General features: G+C 34.9%; 2 protein-coding genes across 4 annotated transcripts in view; one reads left to right on the top strand and one right to left on the bottom strand.

Moving 5' to 3' along the window:
- The window catches only part of LOC135167195 (JNK-interacting protein 1), a 50,538-nt gene that overhangs the window by 18,980 nt on the left and 6,493 nt on the right, over positions 1–25,065 (bottom strand). For all 3 annotated transcript variants that reach the window (XM_064130139.1, XM_064130138.1, XM_064130140.1), the window contains exons 2-3: positions 1,256–1,542; positions 246–458 (exon numbers count right to left, since the gene is read on the bottom strand). In XM_064130139.1, coding sequence (XP_063986209.1) covers positions 246–458; positions 1,256–1,338 — 296 coding nt within the window. In that variant the 5' untranslated portion in view covers positions 1,339–1,542. The remainder of the gene's footprint in view (positions 1–245; positions 459–1,255; positions 1,543–25,065) is intronic.
- Positions 16,152–25,065, top strand: part of LOC135167194 (tryptophan 5-hydroxylase 1) — a 38,050-nt gene continuing 29,136 nt past the window's right edge. Inside the window, exons 1-4 of the mRNA XM_064130137.1 lie at positions 16,152–16,291; positions 18,934–19,038; positions 19,367–19,580; positions 23,240–23,343. Coding sequence (XP_063986207.1) covers positions 16,193–16,291; positions 18,934–19,038; positions 19,367–19,580; positions 23,240–23,343 — 522 coding nt within the window. The 5' untranslated portion in view covers positions 16,152–16,192. The remainder of the gene's footprint in view (positions 16,292–18,933; positions 19,039–19,366; positions 19,581–23,239; positions 23,344–25,065) is intronic.

Raw genomic sequence — 25,065 nt, 5'->3', positions numbered from 1 at the left:
AAGTACTGTGTGGAGCACAAGAAAAGAGGTCATTATGACGGACTCGGAGAAATTTACGTTCCAGCTGCGGAAATGTTGTAAAACCCAGCAATTTATGACAGCATATCCGAAATAAATTTGTTGCACGATAGGCAAAATTGAAGTGCTGACACGTAAATTTTCCGAGTAAATTGAGCCCATTTTACCCCGATTGCATGGTAATTTTTCTAGTATTTTTGGTAATGTGAAATACTCAACAGGTATACCTAAAATCGCTGTCAGCAACAAGAGAGGAGTGATGATTCAAATCTTCACTGTCATCCCCGGAGGTATGTCCACTCTGATTATCGTGTCGGCGAATCATCCCTCCATCCTCCTCATCGGAATCCCCCGGAATCCCCACACATGAGCGTCCAACATCTCCATCGCTTGCCTGCGACGATGTCGAAGAGTCATCAAGCATAACATCATGTACGAGCCTAAAAAAAAGGGTAATAAGAAACGGTTGAACAAACTGAAAGCCTTAATCCGGAGATCGATGAGAGGAAAGAAGCCGTACAGCTTAAACCGAATAGAGTTTATCAATATTGAAAAATCAACAAAATTTATATCTGAAACGTGCATCAATGTCTGCGAATGTTGATAGAGCTGATGACCAGGAAATTATCCGAATGGCACAGGGCGCTTGTTCCTTCGGATCATCTCGAGTATCGACGTGAAATAGAGGGGTTGGGGGAAGAGGAAAGGTCGGGTTCGCGTTGCAACTGAGGTCAGGACCCTTACAAAAAACACTTATCGATAAAAATTTCAACACTGCGGTTTTAGCATGCACCGCAGATACTCTGAGTCAATTGCGGGTGGTGCCAATTCGACTAATCGAAAATTCATGGTTTACAATAAAGTCACTTTGAACAATTAAACCATTAAATAACCAAAGTCACACATTGATTTTATTACGACCAAAACTACACAAAAAAAGACGAATTTTTTAAGCAACAAAATAACAAAATAATCTTTCGTGAATTTTTAGCTTTTAAGATTTTCAACCATTTTGAAAATGATCTGAAATTTTTTTTTGTCACTTTTCAAAATTACTTGTCGGTATTTCGAGATTTTTTTTTCTTTATGTAACCACTCCTTGAATTCCTCATTTCGCAAGGAAGTGGCTTTTCTCTCAGCTGAACTTTAACACACACCAAGGCACGAAATTCTGTGGCATTCACTATTGAATAATGAAAACTTCAGTGTAGAGATAAAAATAAATAACAGATCTTACGTGTAATTTGATATTGGTGCCTGGAGATGTTGGGGCAGTCGTTCGAAATATTGTCGAAATTCCTCGAATTCAGTGTCAGCCATTCTCACTTTGCGTGAGAGGTGATACCTTGGAGGTGAGCCGACGGCGGTGGTACTCTTGGACGTCGACGTTGACGGCGAGACGTGTGGTGAAGGGCGCTGATGTCGGTGGTGATATTGATTCCTTTTTATGCAGCAGGACGCACGCGCCGAATTCACACTCACCTCCGAGTCATAGGATACTGGGCGAGATGGGGAACGACGCCCCTTTGTAAATGAATAAGACACATGGAATTAATTGTATTCGAGTTGTTCGACGTTTTACGATGTTCAATACAGTACGGAGAATTTATGGGAAATTCAATAGCAAAATGAGAGATATATTTTTCTTGGATGAACCGGTTGAAGTTCACTCATTAATATTGATTTTTACGATTGACGTAAGTGGTGCATGTCGCAATGATTTGAAGGCAATTTCACTGAGAGAAAAATATAATTTTGCCAATTATATTTCTTTTGACAAACAAATGCCCCAAATTTCCACTGACAAAAACACTTTAATTTCTTGTCAGAAGAATATTTAATTAGCAAAATTATATTTTTCTCTTAGTGTTGTTCAACAGAGAAAAAGGATATAAAGGAGTTTTAGAATCGAAGAGAATACGCATAAAGAAGTGAAACACCTCACATATTCACTAAGAAATTTGATTTTATTTCTATTCGAGATATGTTGAAATTGTTATCAATTTTCTCGTGAGTTGTAATGCAAATTTTGCAACTATTTTGTTGCAGGTCATTTTGAAGAAAAATATTCGATGTAAACAAATAGTAGGTTCTGGATTTTTTAAAATGAATATTGGTCTGAAAATTGAGAGAAATGTTGAGTAACAAATACTGAATAATTAGCGCTTCGACTTTAAAAATTTTGGTAACGCTATTGTCATTCTTACATCATATTCAAGCCAAAAAGGACGAAATGCTACGGGGAATTCATGTGATTTTAGGTCAAAATTATATGAGAGTTTCCGCAAATTTCCTCCTAATATACTTTGCTTCACAATTATAAAAAAATAGGCAATTTTTATTGAATATTATGCGTTAAATCGATGTATCGCAATCTATAACTCACACACGATAAGTTGAATTTCCATTGCAATTGAATAAAATATCCCTAATGGAACCTGATATCTAAATTGAGCTAAAACATTGGTTTTGCCATTTTGCAATTAATTTCATTAGAGCGACATTCTCTGTGACCTCGGATGACACGATTCTTTAGTGCAGAACTTTTAAATCGTGCCAAGAGGTCTGAAGCAGGAGATCTCGGATGTTTACAGAACTGAAATATCATCTTTCTCGTCAGAGGGTAATAATTTTCTTATGAGTTTAAACCTTCCAGAACGGATGACATTTCATTTGTGAATTTCTGACATAAAAAAAACTGGAAAACAACTTTTCTTCCAAAATTATCAATATGTTTTAGTGATAAATTACTAGTTTACCTGTATGTTAAATTACATTCAATGAATAATTGAATTCTAGTCAATTGTCCGACAATGAAAATTTTTACCATTTCCTGAATTCATTAAATTCATTTCAAAATTATTGTTTTCCACAGCAAATCATGTAATTAATCTCGCAACTAAATTCTATCAAGATAATATCCAGAGTTAGCCTTCCAACCATAACGACATTAATTTAAATATTTATTTTTTCATATTTCTTTTATTATTTAAAATATTGAAATATGTACATAATATTTATTAACACTGTCGATCTAATACTAAATTCTTAACGTACATTCCTTTAAATATTGAGAAATTATTTCTATGTACTTAAAGATAGTTCCATTTGCAATTGCAATTTGCAATTTGTTCGTTGTATAAGGATGAGTGTAGGCAGATCTCCTTAGCCTAGTTAACAATTTGTTTCTTTGAATTTGGAAATTTGGGCAGTACCACAGGATGTGGTAAAAATGTTGATATTTTGGTTTGTATGAGCAGCCCGGGTAATTTATAATCCCTACCCGGTGTAGTGTAGACAAATTCAGACCGAAATTCATAGTATTTGATAAGTTACAGCTCATAGTCGCCGACGTGTCGTAAGCGACTGTCTATCAGGCTTTAAACTTTAAACGCATTTTTCTCGAATCATCATTTTCTGAAACTGTCATGGTCCTAGAAAAACAGTACTCAACCGATCGCTTTAAAATTTACATGTTCTTCTACTCATTTATAGTTATCGTCCCTACCAAAATTGTTTATTTTCGAAAATATTTTCATATTTTTTTTAAACGATTTTTAACGAAAAAGAACAAGATTTTCGTGATTTTTTTTTTGAAGTTCGATATATTTTTTTTTTTTAATGAAATTGATTATATTTGGTAGGGACGATAGCCACAGATCTCCTGAATAATAATCCATTCGATTTTTTTATCTCATACAACATAAACAGCCGCTATCACCATGACCAGTGAACTGCCTTTTTTTGTTGGGGACTACTTTGACTTAAAAAAAATATATGTTAAAAATGTAAAAAACGAAAGAAAAATTTTTTTTTGTACATTTCAAAATACAAATAAAAATATATTAAACCAAATTAAAATCATTGAATTTTATTGTCGCATAAAAAAAATTTCCTAAAAAGTGGTAAAATGTATGCGTTTACATGAGAGTAACCCCTTAAGTCTAATTCCAAGTAGTTGGCACTTTTTTTTGTGGTTCGTCGCTTGTGCTAGAATCATGCTTGTTGTAGTAGAGCATTTCTTAGTTTTAAAATCATTCCGGTAATATTGTTTGGGGATTGTCTGAATTTAGGGTGGATGTGGGATGGAAAATTTCAGGAAGGATGGATTAGGGCTAGCCGATGGAATAAATTATTAACACTGGTTGAGTATCTTTTTCATAAAACTTTATTGGAACCAAGTGCCACCAAAGTCTAGAATTAACACGCTAGAATTAGCGGGTGTATTTACACTATTTCCCGAGGTGTACCAAATCGATATCGCGAACTGTCTTGTGATATGCTGATTAATAATGAATTATAAATATAACGAGAAATCGTCCTTATACTCGATGGAAATGTACTTGGTGATGTACTCGGTGAGGTTCTACTAGTAGAGAATTTTGCTAACTACATAAACGTTACCGCGTCCTGTGACTGACACAGACTGGCTGACTTGAGATTTGAGCTTCCGGGGTTAGCTCGTTGATCTACTGACCCGAAGTGTCGCTGGAGGCTTTTTGGTTTTGACCGCATGTCTTCAATTACCGGCTGTAATTATTTATCTACATTTCAGACAAATATTTTTTTTTTCAAGTGTTGACAATGAAATTTTCTCATTCTTCTCATACAATCCTCTCATTCTGACATTAAACAAGAATTTGAGAAACGCATTTCGGGAATGCAATTGAATAAATTGCTTATTCACTCTCAGAAGTTTAGCTACATTTAGACTGTAATTTATCAACATTTCGAAAGGCCGCAGTAGTCCGTGAAGATGAAGAATACTTGTTGCATTTTCATGAATAGAGGGTGAGTGTCTGCCTCTACTCATGGGAATTCATGGAGTAGAGGATAGGATTTATCATTGACCGGAGTAGAGATAATTTCGGAAACTGCGGTGATAACAATGGTCTTTGTCGTTAGGGAAAATGGAAATTTCTCTAATGGATTGAGTATTGCATAATTAAGCCTAAATATGCACCACTTTCCCAATTATGATACATATTTTCAAGAATTACATTGCAAAATCCAGTGCATGAACGAACATTTTTATTTACTTTCAATTTAAGAATTGTGCAATACTTATTGTTGTGAGTGCTTGACATGGGTGGGCAAAAATGAATGGTCTGTCTATAGCTGTTTTCAGTCCATCTCAGTATTTTACAGTTTTTATAGTTTTTCTCCGAACAGTACCGAAATGTTTAGAATGGTTTTAATAAATAGAACCAGAGAAGAAACAGAAAGGAATGAATGAAGAAGGGCCTTTTGTCAAATGGGTCTAGAGTGTGAAGTCTTTGGTCACTAAGAGTCAGTTAATCTGGAGACATCATACCAGAAAGATATACCTTCTGCGTGCGATATTAAAGAATTAAAGTTGATAGTTAAATCGTTTTTATATTATTCAGATAATCCCTATCCATAATCCAATACTTACAGATATGTTTTTCTCACATATTGTTGCGTATGGAATACGCAGAAAATACAAAAAAAGATGGTATCGTAAGTTATTTCAATTTTTCCGGATTAGCGAAATTCATTTGAATTTTATTGACAGCCAAAATTCTGTTCTATTGTATTTTTAATCCTCGACGCGTCTGCTCTCTAAATCGTTTTATTTCTTACTATATTCTCTCGAGAACAGAATCTACTAAATTGTCAGCAAACATTATTAACGATCCCTTGCATTATGTTCAGCAATTCTATTCGAATTCAAGTGCTTCTTAAGTTGTTTATAACCGAATCGTCGTGACCTTCACTCATCCTCAGGCACACTAATCCCACCTGGTCCAAAAATTCTCCGAATCTCTAAGGAAATCGCCAGTTGTCTGTCCCCAACCTGGAGAAACACCTCTGCCTGCTCCTGCTTTCCTGCAGATACCTCTGCCTGCTTCCCTAGTCTCCCTCAAGGAGGTCCTAACTAAATCCTAGTTGTCCCCATCCCACTCAAATCGGCTAACCTCCTATCCTCTCTTCTCCAATGAGGACTACCTACCAAAATCATCCTGATTGGTTCGACGTTACCTGCGCCCATTAACATATAAGCCGGACATTTTTCAAAATTGTTAGTCACCGCATCCTTCACGGCTCTGTCTAGATACCACTAGCAGACTCTCTACATTGAATAAACGGAAAGTGAAAACGACAAAAGTGTTCCACCCGATTTTATTAAGTCTCCCGGAATTCACCTGTCATATCCTCATCCTTTCCACACATTCAATTCATCAAGAACTATCAAAGCATTGAATCAACTGCATAAAGAACCGATTCGGCGTGCAGTAGTTAGAGCTGAGATTGTTTCTACAGAGTAGAATTCTAGAATTTACGACTCTAGAAAATTCAAGATTAATTGCAATCCTCAACCCCTAACACATATACACCCTCTGGGACCTTTACATTGTCTTCCCCTCCCCTGCCGTGCCCTGGGACTGATTTTTCCCCCAACTGTACGAGGGCTGAGGGAAACCATGGAAGACCCCAACCGTAGATCAGCGATTTTCGGAAAGTTGGCGAAACCACAACAAGGTCTCCTCGGTCTTGGCAAAATCCAGATCTGCTAACAAGCTCTCCGACGACTCTCCTTACGATGCCACCTTTTTTTTAAAGTGCCGACATTGCACCCACGGCGGACCTCGGAGAGGTAGTCCATGGCATACACCCAGATATGTAGGATCTCACAGCAGTGGAACTGTCCCTCAATGGTCCATCTCCCAAATTCACAAAAGGTTCGTTGTTACTATCAAACGAACAGCTGATAGAATTCAGGACTCAGCGAGGTACTATTTTTGATGGTTTAGTTTCCATAATTAAATTCGAATATTATATTAACCTCCCAATGCTCCATAACCGAACACATAAAAGTCTGCATATTTTCAAGATCTTTTGTGGAGATTGAGACTCTTGCGTTGGAGTACCATTTTGAAAGGTTTGGTCAGCATGAGGTACCGGGGACACTGACAGAATACACGAAGCATAATCATATTTCAAGTCCATTCGTGCAAGCCAGGATGAGCCCAGTTAGGGATCGAGGTTTGTAACTCACTCAGGAATACACGAAGCACAATCATATTTCATGCATTTGCGAAAACCAGGAGGTTCCCAGTTGTCACAGATTGGAATTTCCAAGCCAACTTCGTTTTCTTGCCTTTTGGATTCTACACCTCAATTAAAGAATAGAAATAAAAATGATCTGTAACCGCCAGGCGAACCCTAACTGTTCAATCGGTCGATTGTGCAGTGTCCTAGTGTACCCTTCTGTCACACTGATTAGAAGGATGCACTGGGTCTCTTACATCCATGTCTTCCGCTGAGATCTTTTTGAGCGAGAGGTATTTCTACGGACTCACCCATCCAACTACTATAACCTAAGGAAACGGTGCTGAGCTTGGACGTCCTCCGAAGCAACACCTTTCTTTTTTTAACCAAGTTTTTTTTATTATTGAAATATACAGTCAATATGTACAGTATTTACAAAGCTTAAAAACTCGTATCAACAATGGTTCTTTAAGTGTATAAATTTGGGTCTGGCGAGACTCTCTAGCTTATCTATCATTGTGAATACCCAGGGGGTATTTTGATATAAATTTATATTGGTAACAAGGTATGTCTCTTGGTGAGAATTGTACATTATCGGTTATCTTATATATTTGTGCTTGCATTACAATGAGGAGCTTAAAAGAGAATAGAGTTGCTTGAATATGTCACTAATATATGATATATGATATCTGCTAACGTATGATATTAGTTTGATATCTGTCATATTACAATGTTTATTAGTGTTACAATGTTTTTGTGATAATATTTAATTTTTAGTATATATTCATCTAGGAATGATTAAGAATTTTATTCTGAAAAACCCAGGAGAACGGAAATTGTGTTTGTGGAATCAACACACTTGTTTTCATTTGCTAGTTTGCTTAATTCTTAACGAAGTCTCAACTGCTTCATATATTTGTCGCCATCGTTCAGCCACCAGAATTTTTTTTTTCTATTGTGAAATTATGGATTTTTATTAGGGGAATCGCTCTCCAGTAAACAAATTTTTTTATTTTCAAAGTCGTCCATTGGGATTTTGTAATTCTTTTTATACCTGCTTATGTGACGTAAGATTGATTTCTTCAGGTCATCCTGCAACATCCCAATCTTCTCGAGTGGAAATTTAACTCAGGTCTACATCAAGTTCGGATCAAGTGAGACCTCATGTATAATCAGGTACTGATCCGAGGACTGGATCAGAACTTGATCAGGCATTTAATGCTTTCACTCGTTCTGGACTTGATCAATCGGATCTGATCCGAACTTGATCAATATGACCAAATGTGAATTTGATCAGGTCCAACTGATCTGAATTTAATGAGGCTAGACAACCGGAACTTGATCAGAAGTTAATCCCGTCAAACAGATCCGGATTTGATCGAATGAACGCTCGGACTATCCTGCACGGTGGGTGTTGCGGCGCAACATGTTCATAGTAATGTACATGCCATCTTTTAATCATTTTTTCATTGTTGACACCTTTAGCGAGGCACAGATGAGATGGGCACGTTCAGGAGAATTTTGACAGAGAGCCTTTTTTCTGAAACGGAATTTATTGAGTAGAGAAATTCCCCATTTTTTTCTCTTTTCCCCGAATAAGTCGTTGTAGCCCGAGCAAGCGGTCAACACGTATGCACCACTCGCCGTTCACGTGCACCTAGGCGTTTCCCCCCTTTTTTTTGTACATAGACATTTATCCTCGGTACTTTGCCTAGCAGATGACAATTGTAAGTACAATGCTCGATTTGCGCTCAAGTTGAACTGATCAGAATCTGATCTGAATAATCGCAAACAGACGGACCTCAGTATAAGATCAGGCCCATCTCATCCGAACTTGATCAAGGTGATTACAGCTGAACGAACCTCAGGTTCAGATCAAGCTCACCATATCAGAACCTGATCAGAGTACTTCCGATCAGATGGGGTAAATCAAAAACTAATCAGTTCTTCATCAAGTCTCGCCTGATCAGTTGAACCTGGCCACCACCAGATCATGTTCTCATCAAACCTCAGGCTCGCCTGACATCATTTCCACTCATCCTAGTACGTAAAATATTGTGGTTTAATGTTTTCACAATGGAAGCAACACCTTACTCGTCCAATCGTGACTGTCACGGACTTAGAAATATTTTCAGTGGAAAATCTTCGACCCAAATTTTTTAAACTTTTTCATTGAATGTTAAATGTGATACATGATCGATAGAACTATACGAATATTTACGCCTAGTAAAAATGACTATAACAGTAAGTTATAGTAAGCATTAGTTGGTTATAGTAATAATAACTATCTGTGGTAATAGCGGTTACTATAGATTATGATACAATCACCGATGGTAAGGGACTCCATAAATATAGTAAAAAATACCATTTGAAATGGAAACCGACGATGGTCGAAGTAGTTAAATCATTTGGGCGGGTGACGGAACCCGGAAAATCCTGAGTTCGAGTCTAGAACCGGAGTCTACAAACTAAGAAGGATCGCCGTCCTATCGGCCAAGGTTTTCCATGGTTTCCCTTGGTCATCAGGTGAGTTAGTGTGTAAGGTCCGGGGGTACAATTCGATATAGTTGGAGAGGAAGTCGCAAATATGATACCACAAATATGTAAAAATCCCAGTAGAGTATATGGTATATGATAAAAGGAATATAATCACATCATGAATGTTAAAGTTTGCTACCCTATATAATAAAGAACCCCATCAAGCAAGAGAAAAATTACCATAGAATCTAATAATAAGGTCTATATGATATAGTAAACGATAAAAAGATACTTTGAAAAATAATACAACGACACAGGGATAAAAAAGAATTATTTATCGATTACTGTGTGCATTAACTTGAGTATGATCAACTAAATAATTCTATTGATTGATTGATTGATTGATTGATATCGGCAGATTTGATAATCGGCTGAGGAGACAAGAAGCCCTATGGACATTATGTTTGAAGTAGAACACATATTTAATTTTCAGCTAAACATCCAAATCTAACGTTTTGAAACACATTTTGTTCCATTTTCAAAAGTAGCTAAATTTGATAGTGAACAATGTATAATTTCTTAAAGTACGTCACCCATATCAATTAAATATAATTGATAATGTTTGTCGAAGAAACATTCTTGTAGTTGTTAGGTAATTATGTGGCTTATCTGAGTTGCAGATTTTAATGAAACAATCTTTACTGAATGCACTTGAGAGCCAATGTCTATAGACATCATCAGCCTGAGATTCTTCCTAATACTATGTTCCATATAATTTAGGTATTTAGCTATTCCGCATTTCGATCGGTTAGAGGGAAGGAATGGAAGAAAATGCACCTCTTTTGAATGTACCTCATAACGAGAACGATTTGTGTTGCAGATGGGATCAATCGGCTCAGTAGTTCCGTAGATATTAAACGTTTTCTGAAAATGGTTTTATAGATATTTGCACAATTAGAAAACCAATCTCATTTTGATTCTGAATGGAAGCCTTGTATTTGACCGATCTTTTGATTCTCTAATTGCAATTGTAAATCATCTAGAATGTTATGAAACGCAAAAAAAAACTCTTTTATATCACATTTGTGTGTACATACTGGAACATTCGCAATTTTGAAGATTAATTTTAAGCGAAGCCCAAAAAAAACTGTAAAATTTGTAGGTAAAAATTAGAATTTCCAAATTATGATAGCTATCATTAACCTTTACTTTGATGTGTCGTTTCATCGCGATCAGTCCAGTAGTTCCTGAGATGTAGCATCTTTTCAAAAAATGGTGTTTTTCTTCAATATCTCAAAAATGATTGCAAGAATATGTATTTTTTCTTTCAAAATACTCGTGTCAGTGTCAAAATCGCCAGATATTGTCCCGACGGACACACTCCGTCGGGTGGTTGTTACAACATTAATTATTTTGTTGAAGTGCCTGTTCCCAATACGTTAAAAATATTTTTTAAACCCCCCTGGTGGACGAAAAAACCACAATTAACTCAAATTACGAATCTACCTTTTCATTTCTGAGATCGAAGTGGTGCGGATCCATTCGGAGACATACTACCAACCGAATCGACAAAAATGAAGAAAAAAAAATAATGCGTAAAGTATCGATCATATCGCTTCTATCGAATAACGCTCGTCACCTGCTTGTTTTTTTCTTCAAAATGTTAGTTTTGAGTCCCCCCATCTAGACCCACTAAAAGCTTGATACTTATATCTGCAAATTTTTCTAGATTTTTCTTTTTTTGTCTTGAAATTCATCGTATGGAAATATTACATGTCTCCTTTTATAGAGCCTGGATAATATAGATGTCTATTGCCAAGATAAAACGTAATATTAGATTTTAATTGGAAGCCAGGTTAATGAAAAATAGCCGTTTAAGTAAGAGCTATTTTATTTTACTATTTATTATGTGTTCACACTTCGAGAGCAGTGGTCGAACTGACAAACGATCTTGAAATCTCAAAAATCAAAGCGTCGACATCATGGTTTCTTTCTTTCCATAAACAGAGATTGGTTTATATTGTTTAATAAACATTCATTGGAGTTTTCGTCGTAAGACCACACAGACGACCTCTCCAAGAAACAGTGACCTCATAGTATAATAAATATTAACTTATGTTGGATTTTTCATAAAATAAATAAAGAACAAAAGTCAATCTTATTCTCTTCTGAGTGTTGAAAGACATGTTTATGGGTTCGAATGCTGAGAAGTGTGAGGCATGATATTTAGGCTTGATTTTAGTATGTAGACAAAGTGGAATGAATAGGACTCTTTGAGAGCATGTAAAGCGGGGAAAATTTTGCGTTGGGTCGGGGACGAGGGAAAACCGAGACCCGACGGGAAGGGACGAGGACTTGACACCCCCTAGTGACGTCGGGCCCAAACCAAGGACCACACAGGGGTGAATGGACAAAGTCGGAGGAATTGGACATTCGGGCCTTGACCTGCCAACGAGACACTCCTTTGACTGTCCTCCAACGTAGCACATATTCGTCTATCATTGTCGCGCGATTTCAGAGCTTAAATCATATTGTCTTATTATTGTATCAAAATCCACTTATTAATATTAAATTCTCAAACATAAAAATCCTAGTAAAAGTCATTACTACACATGTGATTAGAAGGTCCAGGGTGTTGTTTCCCTTTGTAAATCTAGTTAGTTCCTCTAAGGAATCGTTACAAAGCGGATGTGTCTTCCGAGCATAATTATTTTGATTTGAATCATAAAGAATAAAATAGTTTAAACTAGCGACCCGCCCCGGCTTCGCACGGGTGCAATCCTGATAGAAAAACTGTGAACGTTGTTATTGGTTGTGGGATATATTAATAAGTTCACAACGCAAAAGATTATTCTTGAAAATTATTTATTCTTTAAAATCGCACGAGGAAGTTACGTCTTTACACGATGGATCTCTCCAAGAGACTGACTAAGGCCAAAACCAAATTCGTCACCTAATGAATGAACCCTCTGTTCTTTCTTACTTAGAAAATAATGTTTATGTTACACAAACTCTCGGGTGACGCTCTGTCGCCGTCCACGTCGATTCGTTTTTGTAAACGTCATATAGTATAAAATAAACTAAACGTAATAATTCAATAGTTGTATATAAAAACACAGCGGCTCGCTCCGGCAAAAAAAAGTTATTGTGGGTTATCCATAAGAGATAGACATATACCATCACGGACTTTTCTGTAGACCTTTTCAATGTGTACAATACTTAGTACATTATTTTTATAAAACTCGTTGGGTTCAGCCTGCGTTTGCAATGTAAGCGGAAAAAATGTAATTATTTACGACATCACATTAGAAACCTCAAAAATATCAGTACTTCTCCACTATTTAGTGGATGTTATTATACATATAAACCTTCCTCTTGAATCACTCTATCTATTAAAAAAAACCGCATCAAAATCCGTTGCGTAGTTTCAAAGATTAAAGCGTACAAAGGGGCAAAGGGACAGAAAAAGCGACTTTGCTTTATACTATGTAGTGATGACTCATTGAATTATTATTTCTTATAACCCATTTCCAATAACTTATATAGGTCTGTAATATGATCCTATTGTTTTTCCTCTTTTCAATACGTAAATTCATATATTGAAATAATTTTTCAAAATTTCAACCATCGAATGGAATCTTATTTATTCGCAATATAAACTAATATATTTTTCGAATTTTCCAATCACATCGCGAATATCTGATTCGTCGTTTTTTAAATTCACTTGCTACGGATCCATTCAGAAGCATATTACCACTAAAAGTGGTAAACATGGAGGAAAAAATTACTAATTACGTGTAAAATAACGGTCACATCACTTCTGCCGAATAGCGTCGACGGTTGCTTGTTACTATTTAAAATTTTATTGATTCTTTCTCACATCATTCTAGTGCCTGCATTGTCCATCCAACCAATCTTGTTAAAAGAAGAGAGAAATAGAGTCAGAATTGCTAAGCGTATGAGGCACCTTCCCTATAACGCCCTCCGATAGTGATAAGTGATGGCGCCTGAGTAATGTACTGTATCTGCTTAAAGCCAAAAAGCATGAGAAAACAAAAGATAAAATCCCCGTCAGATACATCTTCACGATACCCTTCACTCTTTCATTAACAACTGTCTTTGTTCCGTTCAATCAAGACCCTTCCGTTTCTGACGGCTTTCATTGAAAAATATTCCTTTGTCATCGCTCGTAAGTCGTAAAATGTTACAGACCAAAGTAATTCACACTAGGCCTTCAATGCAATCCTGTTTTGTTAACTATCCATTTTTGTTTTGTTATCCAATCCAACTATAAACATTTGCCGGTTATCATTGACATCTATTTTTTAATACTCAATGTTATTGACTTCCAGATAGAGTTCTACAACAGAAACTGATGACTTGAGTTAGTATATGAAATGGAATTGAAGATGCGATGATTACCCATAAAAATATTTACCCGGAATGTATTGACAAAAAAATCATTCCCTAATGAATTGTTAATTAAAACTAAGTTTGCGAATAAAGTGTTAACCTTAGAACGTTGCACTGGGGTACAAACGTACCACACGCGTTAGACCGCACTTTTCGCAGGTAAAAATTAAAATTGGAAAATGTTGTTATACATCATTTTCTTCCTTTTTTAATAACGAATACGGCTGTGTAAGTGGAATTGCGGAATTTATTAAAAAAATCGTACAGAATTCATTTAAAAAATCATACAGAATTTAAGTCGATAAATGCAGGATTCTTGTTTCCACACAATCCTAAATATGGCGTGGTGTACTATATTTGTACCCCAGTGCAACGTTTTAGGGTTAAGTGAGAAGCCGCAACCAGTTTTCTAATTTTTTTTCGCGTATCAAACGTGGTTACATACGTGGACATTCGGACATTTGGTGACATAATTTAAAGGTACATAGAGCTACACAGATTACTGTAATTTTTTTAAAATAGTGGAATACTCTAGTACGACTATTGAAAAGAGCAAAAACAATACGATCATGTTACAGACCTATATAAGTTTATATTTATTACACTATGAGGTAATTATTTCTTGGAGAGGCCGTCTGTGTGGTCTTACGACGTAAACGCTAATGAATGTTTATTAAATAATATAAACAAATCTCTGTTTATGGAATGGAAGAAACCATGATGGTGATGCTTTAGTTTTTGAGATTTCAAGATCGTTTGTCAGTTCGACGACTGCTCTCAAAGTGTGAACACATAATAAATAGTAAAATATAATTGCTCTTACTTAAACGTCTATTCATTTATTAACCTGGCTTCCAATTAAAATTTAGAAACAACAAACATGATTCGAGCACAAGCGACGAACTATCAGAAAAAGAGGGTCAATTACTCTGAATTATAATTTAGACAATTACCACACCTCTGGTACAAACAATGTAAATTACCCAGAGAATCTATTGTCAGTGTCAATCGTATTGGAGCCAACCACTACCATCTAGGAGCATCACTACACCGGGTTGAAATTATAAATGATCCGAGCTGCTCATGCAGACCAAAATATCAAAATTTTTACCACATCCTGTGGTACTGCCCAAATTTCCAAATCTAAAAAAAACAAATTGTTAACTAGACTAAAGAGACTAAAGAGACACTCCTCCATACACAACGACCAAATTGGCAAATGGAACGGACGTTAAGTATATAGAAATGATTTGTCAATATTTAAAGAGATGGAAGTGCAGAATTTAGTATTAGATTCACAGTGTAAATAAATCTTATCTATAGATTTCAACACTTTTAATAGTAAAAACAAATTTTTTGTTTCCTTAACTTTGACATCGATTTTTGGTGACAATCTAAATGTTAACAAAGTCAATCAAGGAGTCATTATCAATATTTTCTCACTGTTTCAAGATTTTTACAAATTCATGAGAAACAGCTGAAATTGATTTTAAAAAATATATCATTTAAAAAATTTATTATTATTCAGTAGCTCACGACGTTTTGTCACTATGGAAGAACTTATTTTCTCGACCAACATTTACAAACAATTACACAGCTTTATAAAAAATTCATAAAAATAGGCGTTTGACTATGGAAATTTTTTATTCATTGAATAATGATGAGCGGTATATTTTTAAAATTACAAAAAACATGAAAAATGGGATTCTATCAACACCAATTCCTTAAACATACGACGCGTACAATTTCATAATAATCATTTAGATGTTTAAAGCAGTTAAATGAACATTTGAATAGGGTTTTGATTTAAGTCATTAGAATTTTCGCTTAATCTTTCTGTCCAACTCATTGACCATTTCCCCTTTCCTTCTTCATTCTCCTTTTGTCTCCCGTATTCTCCTGTGACGTCACGAAATATTCATTGAAAGGCAGAAATTTCTAAGCTAACAATGTCGACGGCTGAGAGGAATTGAACAAGCCCAGAGCCCCCATGAATATCTTGCAATCCAGCCAATAGGAAAACATCGAAGATGAGGGTAGATTCGCGCAACCAATGGCAACTCTTACCCATCTTTGGTGAACGGAGGGGTTGAAGGTTTAAGAGAGCTGGATATCAACCACTGGAAGGCACTTCCTTGTAAAACGTCAGTGGCATCAGCTTTCTCAAGCAATTTCCGAATTTATTCTGAGTGACGAGAACGTTCGGTGAGAGGTCCCAAGTGAAAAGTTCATTTTTCTTCTCTGATTGTGTTGGATAATTTCAAGGGAAATGAGTGGGTCCGGAAAAGGTCTACTGGGCATGTGGCTGTACAGGCGAGGAGAGGAGTGGGCAATCAAAGAAGGAAGTCCTATGCATAAACCGAACGATGTGAGTTGAGGGGAATAATATTTTTTTTGTATTGTTTAAAGTGCTTAAATATACATGATTATTTATACCATAATTTGAAAACATAATTATGTTAACATTGTCCTGGCGGACCATACTTGGATTGAAGAACGTCCCTACATTGGCTTCTCTCTATTTAATTGTGTGATTTATTTAAGCTTTAGTTTTAGGAGAGTAAATTTTAATTTTGTATCTGCTCTAAAATCTTTTTCAAAATTCTCCCCGAATAACCCAAACAAGTACCAGTACATCATTAAGTTTTGAAATACTCGATTCGTTTTTCTACTTATTGTCATATGAGAATTCAATTCTTCAAATTGTACAAAATAGTATTTCTTTAATTTTGCATAGCTGATTAAAAAAAATTGCTCTGCTCAAAAATCAATTCGTGCTTATTCAATGGTGGTTTTGCTATGTTTCATAGTAGTATTGTTCAAAGTATTTGTTCATCGATTTTAAACTGGGCCCTGTCTGTATTTATACTGCGAACTAACATGAAAAGTACGATGTTGAATCGTAAAAAAAACAATCGTGTGTTTCCAAATTTAAACTCTAGCACTTTTGAAGTTTACTGTGTTACATATGAAATTTTCAAACGAATGACGTATGGTCTTGTAGTGAAATGGTCCATAGCAATTTTTACTGTATTTTACTATTAAAATTTTGTTTCGTGTAGGTGTTTAATTGTAATAAAGTTGAGATACTATATATTTTGTCCTGTCTTTATAATGATTTTTTATGGTTCTGAGTAGGTTTGAGTTTATTGATTGTAACAGGAGAGAAATTGATTTGTTAGTCGGTATTTTGAGTCGCTGTAATTTTTTCAAGAGTATTGAGCTCTCATTGTTCAGGTTGGGGGAGAACCAAAGGATGTGGAGAACGAAATTTATGACATAATGTTATAGAACAACAGTGCATTTGCTAGATATCTAAATTCCAACTGAAATTTCTATTAGTTCTATGACCCTCGATTTAGCTTCAAAACAAATTAAAAGAAACACTTAAAAGTGCTATAACTTTGCGAGGAATGAAACGACTTGATTAACGTTTGATTGGAACTGGTGTTACGACGTCTTCTATAACTGTTGATCATTCCCTGCATTCGAGATAAAATATTCTGTTTTTTTTATACACATCCTTTAAATGTTCTACCAACAAATACCGGTCCAGTCATGACGGTTTCTGAGAAAAATAAGAACATAAAGACATTTATTAATTAAAACTCAAGAGAGAATTGTGGATTTCTTCAAAATTCTCACTCCATTCGTGGCGATTCGCGAAATGGAAAAATTTTTGCTACATTCTAAACGTCACCTGAAGCACCTAATTGTGATCTAAATTTGCCATTCATTTCGCTGAACTATATTTTTAATGAGAGATAAGCTATTTTTTTCAACGGTTCTTGATTAATTTCTAATCAATATTCAATACTCTGATGCTATAATATTACAAATGAATTGACTATCACAAAAATGGGTGTTTTGGGGTGGTATTGAGTGCTCCAGTCCGTACGCAGTGTTGTAGGTGGCCTAAATCTCCAGTAGAAAATATCTAAAAAATATCAAATACTAAAATATCCAAAAGAAAAAAAACAATGCTAAAAAACTCAAAAAAAAAGCAAAGCAAAAAATATCCATAAAATAGAAATAAATTTCTTTAGTCGCGAGAGAATTTTGGAAAAATATAACATTTTTAATTTCTCACAAATTTGAACCCAATATACACAAATATATTATACACATTATTATAACAATTTATATAACGTTTTCGATTTCTTGTAATTTAGACAGTGAATTTACCCAGAGATTTGTACAAAAAATTAAAAAAATGAAGATCTATTATAATAAAAAGTTTTTGAATAACATGCAACATTTTTGGTTTGTTGCAATTGGGTTTGACCCAAATTTACACTGAGATATTACACGAAATGTTTTTTAGAAAAATCATTAATTCTTCGAATATTTGGCAACCTAGTATATGAGAAATAATAGCGATCTTGCCAAATCAGTAGATCTTCCTAGACAAAATCCCGATGAAAATGGCACTATCATCATGTCTTTCGAAATTTTAAAACAGATTCAACTCGATTAATCGCTTCGCTACTGAAATAAAGTAAGAAAATAGTCGAGCGCAGTTAAATACAATAAATTGTGCAACGATTCAAAGTTTGAAAATAATCATTGGAATATTTTGAAACTGGGGATTAATGTCAACGAACATATTAACTTTGGATATTTTAGTAACTGGATAATATAAAATTGGTCATTTTAGTCTGGATATTTTTTACTGGATACTGTAGACCGGTAGGCTGGACAAAGATTTTTCCATTTTTTTTTCATCGTCACAATTGGAGTGAGAATTTTGAAAACAATCCATAACTTTCACCTCAATTTTTTGTGTAAAAAATGCACTTTTTTATTTCTTTCGGAACTGTGATAGGTTGGCTGACATCTATTGGTAAAGAATTGGAAAAATATTTTTCATCCTTTAAAAAATAGTATATTTGATCTTGAACCCAGCAGATGACGTGCAATCACAGCGACCACTGTGACAATACATTTATTTCTTTAATTCCCACATAAATCACCAAAAATAACGAATAAATGTTTAAACCATTTACAAAGATGCCGATGATGGAGAAACACGAGCAAACAGACACGAAGAATTCCGTTGTTTTTTCCCTGAAGAATCAGGTTGGAGGATTAGTACGAGCACTACAAGTATTTCTAGTACGTAATTATCAATGAATTATCATTTTCCTTTCAACTAAATGAAAAATATCAGCAATTGAAGATTTTATTTTATTAAAATGTTGATATTTATCTTAAACTCGTACGAGTGTGTGATTGTACAGACATTCATATGAAGTTTACACGATTGTAATGAATTAATGGCAATGGCTTGAGGTTCAGTCTCCCCCCACTTGGCTGAGCCTCATGGCCATCTGAATCACTCGCTTCTGAGCCTCAGTATTGTCGGTTAATTTGAAGGAAATATAACAGTTTATCGATACACCTGTGGAGACTTATTGGTTCTATTATTTTTCATTCTCGGCAGGATTTGGGGGTGAATGTCGTGCATATTGAGTCGAGAAAGTCCGTTCGACGTGGCTCGGAGTACGAGATACTCGTGGATGTGGAGTGTGAATCCAAAAGGATGGAACAACTCATGAGAATGCTGAATAGAGAAGTTGCTGCTATAAATTTGTCTCAGTATGAACAAACGGGCACTGTTCCACGTCCACCATCTCTATCGGCTGCACCAAGTTTCGGTGAATCCTTTGTTAAGACTGTTAATACAAAATTCCAAGGATAACATTACAAAATATTATTAATCAAAAATATCAGACGACAAAATATTATTAAAGAGAAATGACACACGATAGCATATTATTAAGACAAATATCAGAGATGGAAAAAAAATATGTATATATTGATTTTATAATCATTGTAGTGTAAATTTTTTCTAGTTTCGTCCATTGAAACTTCGGGAATTGAAAAAAATTTAAAACATAATATTTTGTCGATAAATATTTTTGACGAATAATAATTTTTCAAATAATATTTTTGACATCTAATATTTTCCAGAAATATTCTGCCAGATAATATTACGTCTCTGTAATGATTTATCATGCTACCAATTTCCAGTAATCAGCAAATTTTTTATTGCTGTCTGATTGAAGGGATTATCTCCTTCATATGCTTTCTTGTTATTCTCATTCAAAGTGTTGAAATCTATGCAGAAAATTGATTCACACTATCAATATAATGTCACATTTTTAATTTACATTCTCGGAAATATTGACAAAAGACTGTTAAATATTCGTTGGGACATTAGCACATTTGTTCGTTGTGTAAGGGGGGATTTTAAATAACAATTAAATTCTCTGTGTTTGAAAATTCGGATCGTGCATCTAGTCAAAATCTTGAGATTCTGCTCTATATGAATAACTCAGTTCATTTATAATTTCAATTTGGTATAGAGACGGTCATAAATGGTAATGGTTTACTCTAGTACGATTGACAATAGCTTCTCCGGGTAGTTTACAGTTTTATACCAGGACTTTGGGGATTGTCTATACTATCATTTGAAACATTCAGTGCCTTTTTTCTTATTCACATTCGTGGCTTGCGTCAACATTGTATTCGTTGCGCTATAACAAGCTCTATAGAGCTCCACAGGCTCTTAAAAATTTTTGACGAAAATCTTTCTCATCTCTTATCGTCACTTTTATTGACACAAAACCTACAGAAACATAACCCGATAAATTAGAAAGTAAAAAGTTTATTAACATCGACTTTTATGTTTATCTTCATTTTAGTATTTTTATTTTTCGTTACACTATTATTCCACAGAGTTTCAGAGCATTTTCATTTAATGGTTCCATTAAAATTATATCTTTATGTAAATCCTAACAATGACGAAAATCCAAGAGAATGTTTTATTGAGGTTTTAATCAATGAAAGATTCAGCGTCATTTGTTTATGAATTTTCATGTTTTTATTCTAAAATCAAGCAGGTTTGAATTTATTGCATTCAGCCCCGAGTTGACATTTTTTTTTATTGTGCCTCAAACTTAGTTCCAACGAGAGGCCTATGAGGCTATCGTGAGATCTGAGCATCGAAAAAATACTTTAGTTTTTAAGCCTCAAATGGACCTGGAAATAGTAGTTATGTCCCTTTTATTATTCAAGAGGTCTGAGCGAGGCAATCGATTAGTACTCAGCGAACCCTTGTAGGTCTCAAACGTCACTATTCAGATAGTCCTCAATTCAGCCTAACAAATTGCGACTATGGCAGGGACGAAACAATAAAAAGTGACTACTTGATATACTTCAAGCAGAAAGAAAACTCGGTTGTGTTACATCTCGTTTAAATGAACTTCTATGAAATTATTGATTTGTTTATTATTTGATTGTGTTATTTACGATACTATTTAATTATAATTTACGTTCATTGTGTACATGAGTCCCAAACTACTTGGAGAAAAATTCACTTCTTCACGTACACGGAAATTTGAAAGTTCCCATCACTGTTCACTCGATTGTAATTGGTCACAAAAAAATTAGATTTGAAACACTTTCAATTTTGTGAAAGATCCTCAAAACTACGGAGGAGACATAGCAGTATGAATATCTACGAGAGAATGATAATGGTGGTCATTCAGGCCTGTAAAGGACAATATAATTTCCAGCCCCTCGCAAATCACCCACTCTTTTACCCTCACCCTGCCTGTTCACCAAGTATCCTTGCGAAGAAAACCAACATCTGGGGAAAAATCATAAAGGGCCGAGACTCCTTCATTTTACAGTGTTGGACATTAGAGTTCCTGAATTATTAACGCTAGATATTCGAATGCAAACTATGTCTAGAAAAACCTGACGAATTAGGTAAACGGAGACGACGTGAAATGTTGAACAACATTTTTTGAAATTTAAACACTGTAGCCACAGAATTTAGGGAAAACACTGCTAATATTATACTGCAACTCTACAACTGGTTATTGAATACTAAATTTTAAAATTGATAGAAGGTTCGGAGGTCTAAGATGAACACTAAAAGGTTTAGGAGGCCATGAAGAGAGTAGAATATTTTTCAGGAGTAGACGGAAGCTAAAATCAAGGTTTTAATCGGTTAAGGCAGTGTCTCGCAAACTTTTTCAGTCTGCGGCACGCTAACTGAGGAATTTCTTTTCCGCGGCACACTAAGCTAAATAAATTTTCGGAAGAAAACGTATATTTAAAAATAATTAAAAAAATTTGTTTTACAAATAGGTACATTAATTAATATTTGGTACAATAGGAAGGAACATATTTTTATTTTAAGCTTAATGTGATGAATGGGCTTGTTTCTGGGAACAGATTTGCATTATTCGTACCCCCTCGCTTGTGCATCTTGTTGTTACGACAAAGTTTGGGAGGGCAAATACGAGTACCTGCGTTCTGGCTAATTAAGTTAAAGTTAAATGACTACTTTTTGGGTAATTTTATAGTTATCAGAAATTGGTTTTTAGATTAATCTCAGAATATCTAGTGCAACTTGGAAAATCTTTTGCGGAACACTTAACATTCTCCCGCGGCACACAGTTTGCGAGACACTGGGTTAAGGATTCATTCAAATTTTGTATGTTAGTTCCGAATAGACTCTGAGGTCTGAACGAAGACTAAATTAGAGTATTTAGAAGTAGTTAATGGCAGAAATGTCGACTCGGGGGTTCATTAGATATTTCATTGAATTTTAAGTTATAATATTCCAGAAACTTCAAGATTATCCAACATTTTCAGAAAACTTCCTTATAAACAAAAGGCTAAAGTTGTCGACTAAGAAATTATTGGATTATGGATAGGAATTGTCTGAATAATATAAAAACGATTTAACTATCAACTTTAATTCTTTATTATCGCACGCAGAAGGTATATCTTTCTCGTATAATGTCTCCAGATCGACTGACTCTTAGTCACCAAAGATTTGACACTCTAGACCCAGTTGACAAAAGGACCTTGTTCATTCATTCCTTTCTGTTTCTTCTCTGGTTCTATTTATTAAAACCATTCTAAACATTTCGGTACTCTTTGGAGAAAAGCTATAAAAACTATAACATACTGAGATGGACTGAAAACCGCTATAGACAGATGATTCATTTTTGTTCACACATATCAAGCACTCTCAATAGAAATCCCGATATTAATTATTAATTTAATTTCAAATCCGCATTTTTAAATCTAAATTGAAATGGATTGTCTAATTTCCGTTTCATTTCTAAACGAAATGTCGTAATATTTTTCAACTGAAATTTCTCTTGTCTATGAATTGCCAGTTGATTTTCCACGAAATCCAATTTTCGAAGGAAATATCCAAATAAAATAATTTATGTTGTCCGAGGCGATACATATTACCACTCAATTTTAATTTATGTCTGTGTTTCTAAAGATTTCAGTGAAGTCGACATGCCATGGTTCCCTCGTAAAATATCCGATCTTGATCAAGCGCAGAAGGTCCTGATGTATGGAACCGAGCTGGACGCCGATCATCCTGTAAGTCATCGTAGAATATCCGCATATTTATCAAATATTTCTATATTCTCCCCTACAAGATTGATATAATTTAAGTAGTTTACTTATCTTTATTAAAATCTGAAAAATGATGAAATAGTTGATAGTCTAAATGTTCGATTGTCTAGGGACCTAATATTTTCAAATCTTATGAATAGATTCCGAATTTCATAATCCCAGGTTCGAACGATCCCAGCCCAGCCCCACCTGAACGATCCATCTTTTCAGTAATTTTTCTTATAAAATTATATCGAGAATTATTTTGTTCTCCTTCCTTCCTAATCCAGAAATCCTATCCAACCACTCCTTTGACGTCACAAGATGTGGAAGACTACATCAATTTCCCATCCTACATGTGAAAAATATGGAACGTCGAATTTCCCAACGCTCATTTCCGAATTTCGTAGAAAGAATTTTGGAGTATACAAATAATTTTCAGCCGTCTAAATGCCATTTCCTTTTCAGGAAATAATTGAATGTTCAATTGACTATAACTTTAATAATGGAAAAATGACTGAGTAATATTATCTAACTAAAATAGGGGAAATTTAACTACTTCAAATTTATGAGTATGCCATGACTGATATACGAAAATAATATGAATTTTTCCAGGTACAGTCAAAATATTATTGATTATTTTTCCCACCCAAATTTCAGCCAATAGAATTGCACCATTTGTTGATATTTTGTATAGCCTACCTCGAATATCAGCGATTATTTTTCTCATCCAAATCTTGGCCAATAGGATTGCACCATTCGACGTTATTTTGTATAGTCAACACGGTATTTCAGCGGATATTCTTGAAAATTACACTGGAAATTTTGCATGTTGATATATATAAAAAAAAACAAATGTTGAAGTAACCCTCAATTGTATCTGACAGATTAAATGGCAATTCGTTGAAAATTATGTCTCATGGTGCAATTCTATCGGCCAAGATTTGGATGCAAAAAATAATCCCCCGAATACCACTCGAACTTCGAAATTATCTGATATTTCCCTCAAGGTTCCCTACAAACAAATAAGCTCGTCAAGTTTTCCAGAAAAATCACTCGCGCTTCGCGCTCGTGATTTTTAAACTGGAAAACTTGACACGTTCATTTGTTTGCAACGAACCTATCGGGAAATATCCGATAATTTCGGAGCTCTTGTGGTATTATATGCGATAATTTTTTGAATATTTTGGTAAACAAACGACACTTAACCAAATAAACCTCTTTTCATGTCATGGCACAATTCTCTTGGCCGAAATTTGGATAGGAAAAATAATCCCCTGAATACCACTCGAGCTTCAAAATTATAGAATATTTCCCTCTAGGTTCCCTGCATACAAATGAAGTCGTCAAGTTTTTCAGGAAAAATCACTCGTGCTTCGCACTCGTGATTTTTTAGCCTGAAAAACTTGACTCCTTCATTTGTTTGCAACGAATCTATCGGGAAATATTCGATAATTTTGAACCACTTGTGGTATTATATGTGAAAAAATGTGTGAAGTTCGTCAATCTTCAAATTTCATTCATGAGCTATTCGCAAAACAATGACCTCTTCGTCTAGCAGTTGAATTTTGGAGTCAAAAATTAAGTGCGTCGAGTCAATTTTTGATGTCCCAAGAAATGAAATTCGTTTGAAATTTCTTTGAAAGAAGAAATTCTCGTTTCGTATGACAGAAGAATAGCGAGGAAAAGGATGAGAATGTGGTAGAG

The sequence above is a fragment of the Diachasmimorpha longicaudata genome, chromosome 11 (genome assembly GCF_034640455.1).
Source record: "Diachasmimorpha longicaudata isolate KC_UGA_2023 chromosome 11, iyDiaLong2, whole genome shotgun sequence".
NCBI classification, from domain to species: Eukaryota; Metazoa; Arthropoda; class Insecta; order Hymenoptera; family Braconidae; genus Diachasmimorpha; species Diachasmimorpha longicaudata.
The sequence above is the reverse complement of the archived record's forward strand: the minus strand, read 5'-3'. Positions and strand labels throughout refer to the sequence as shown.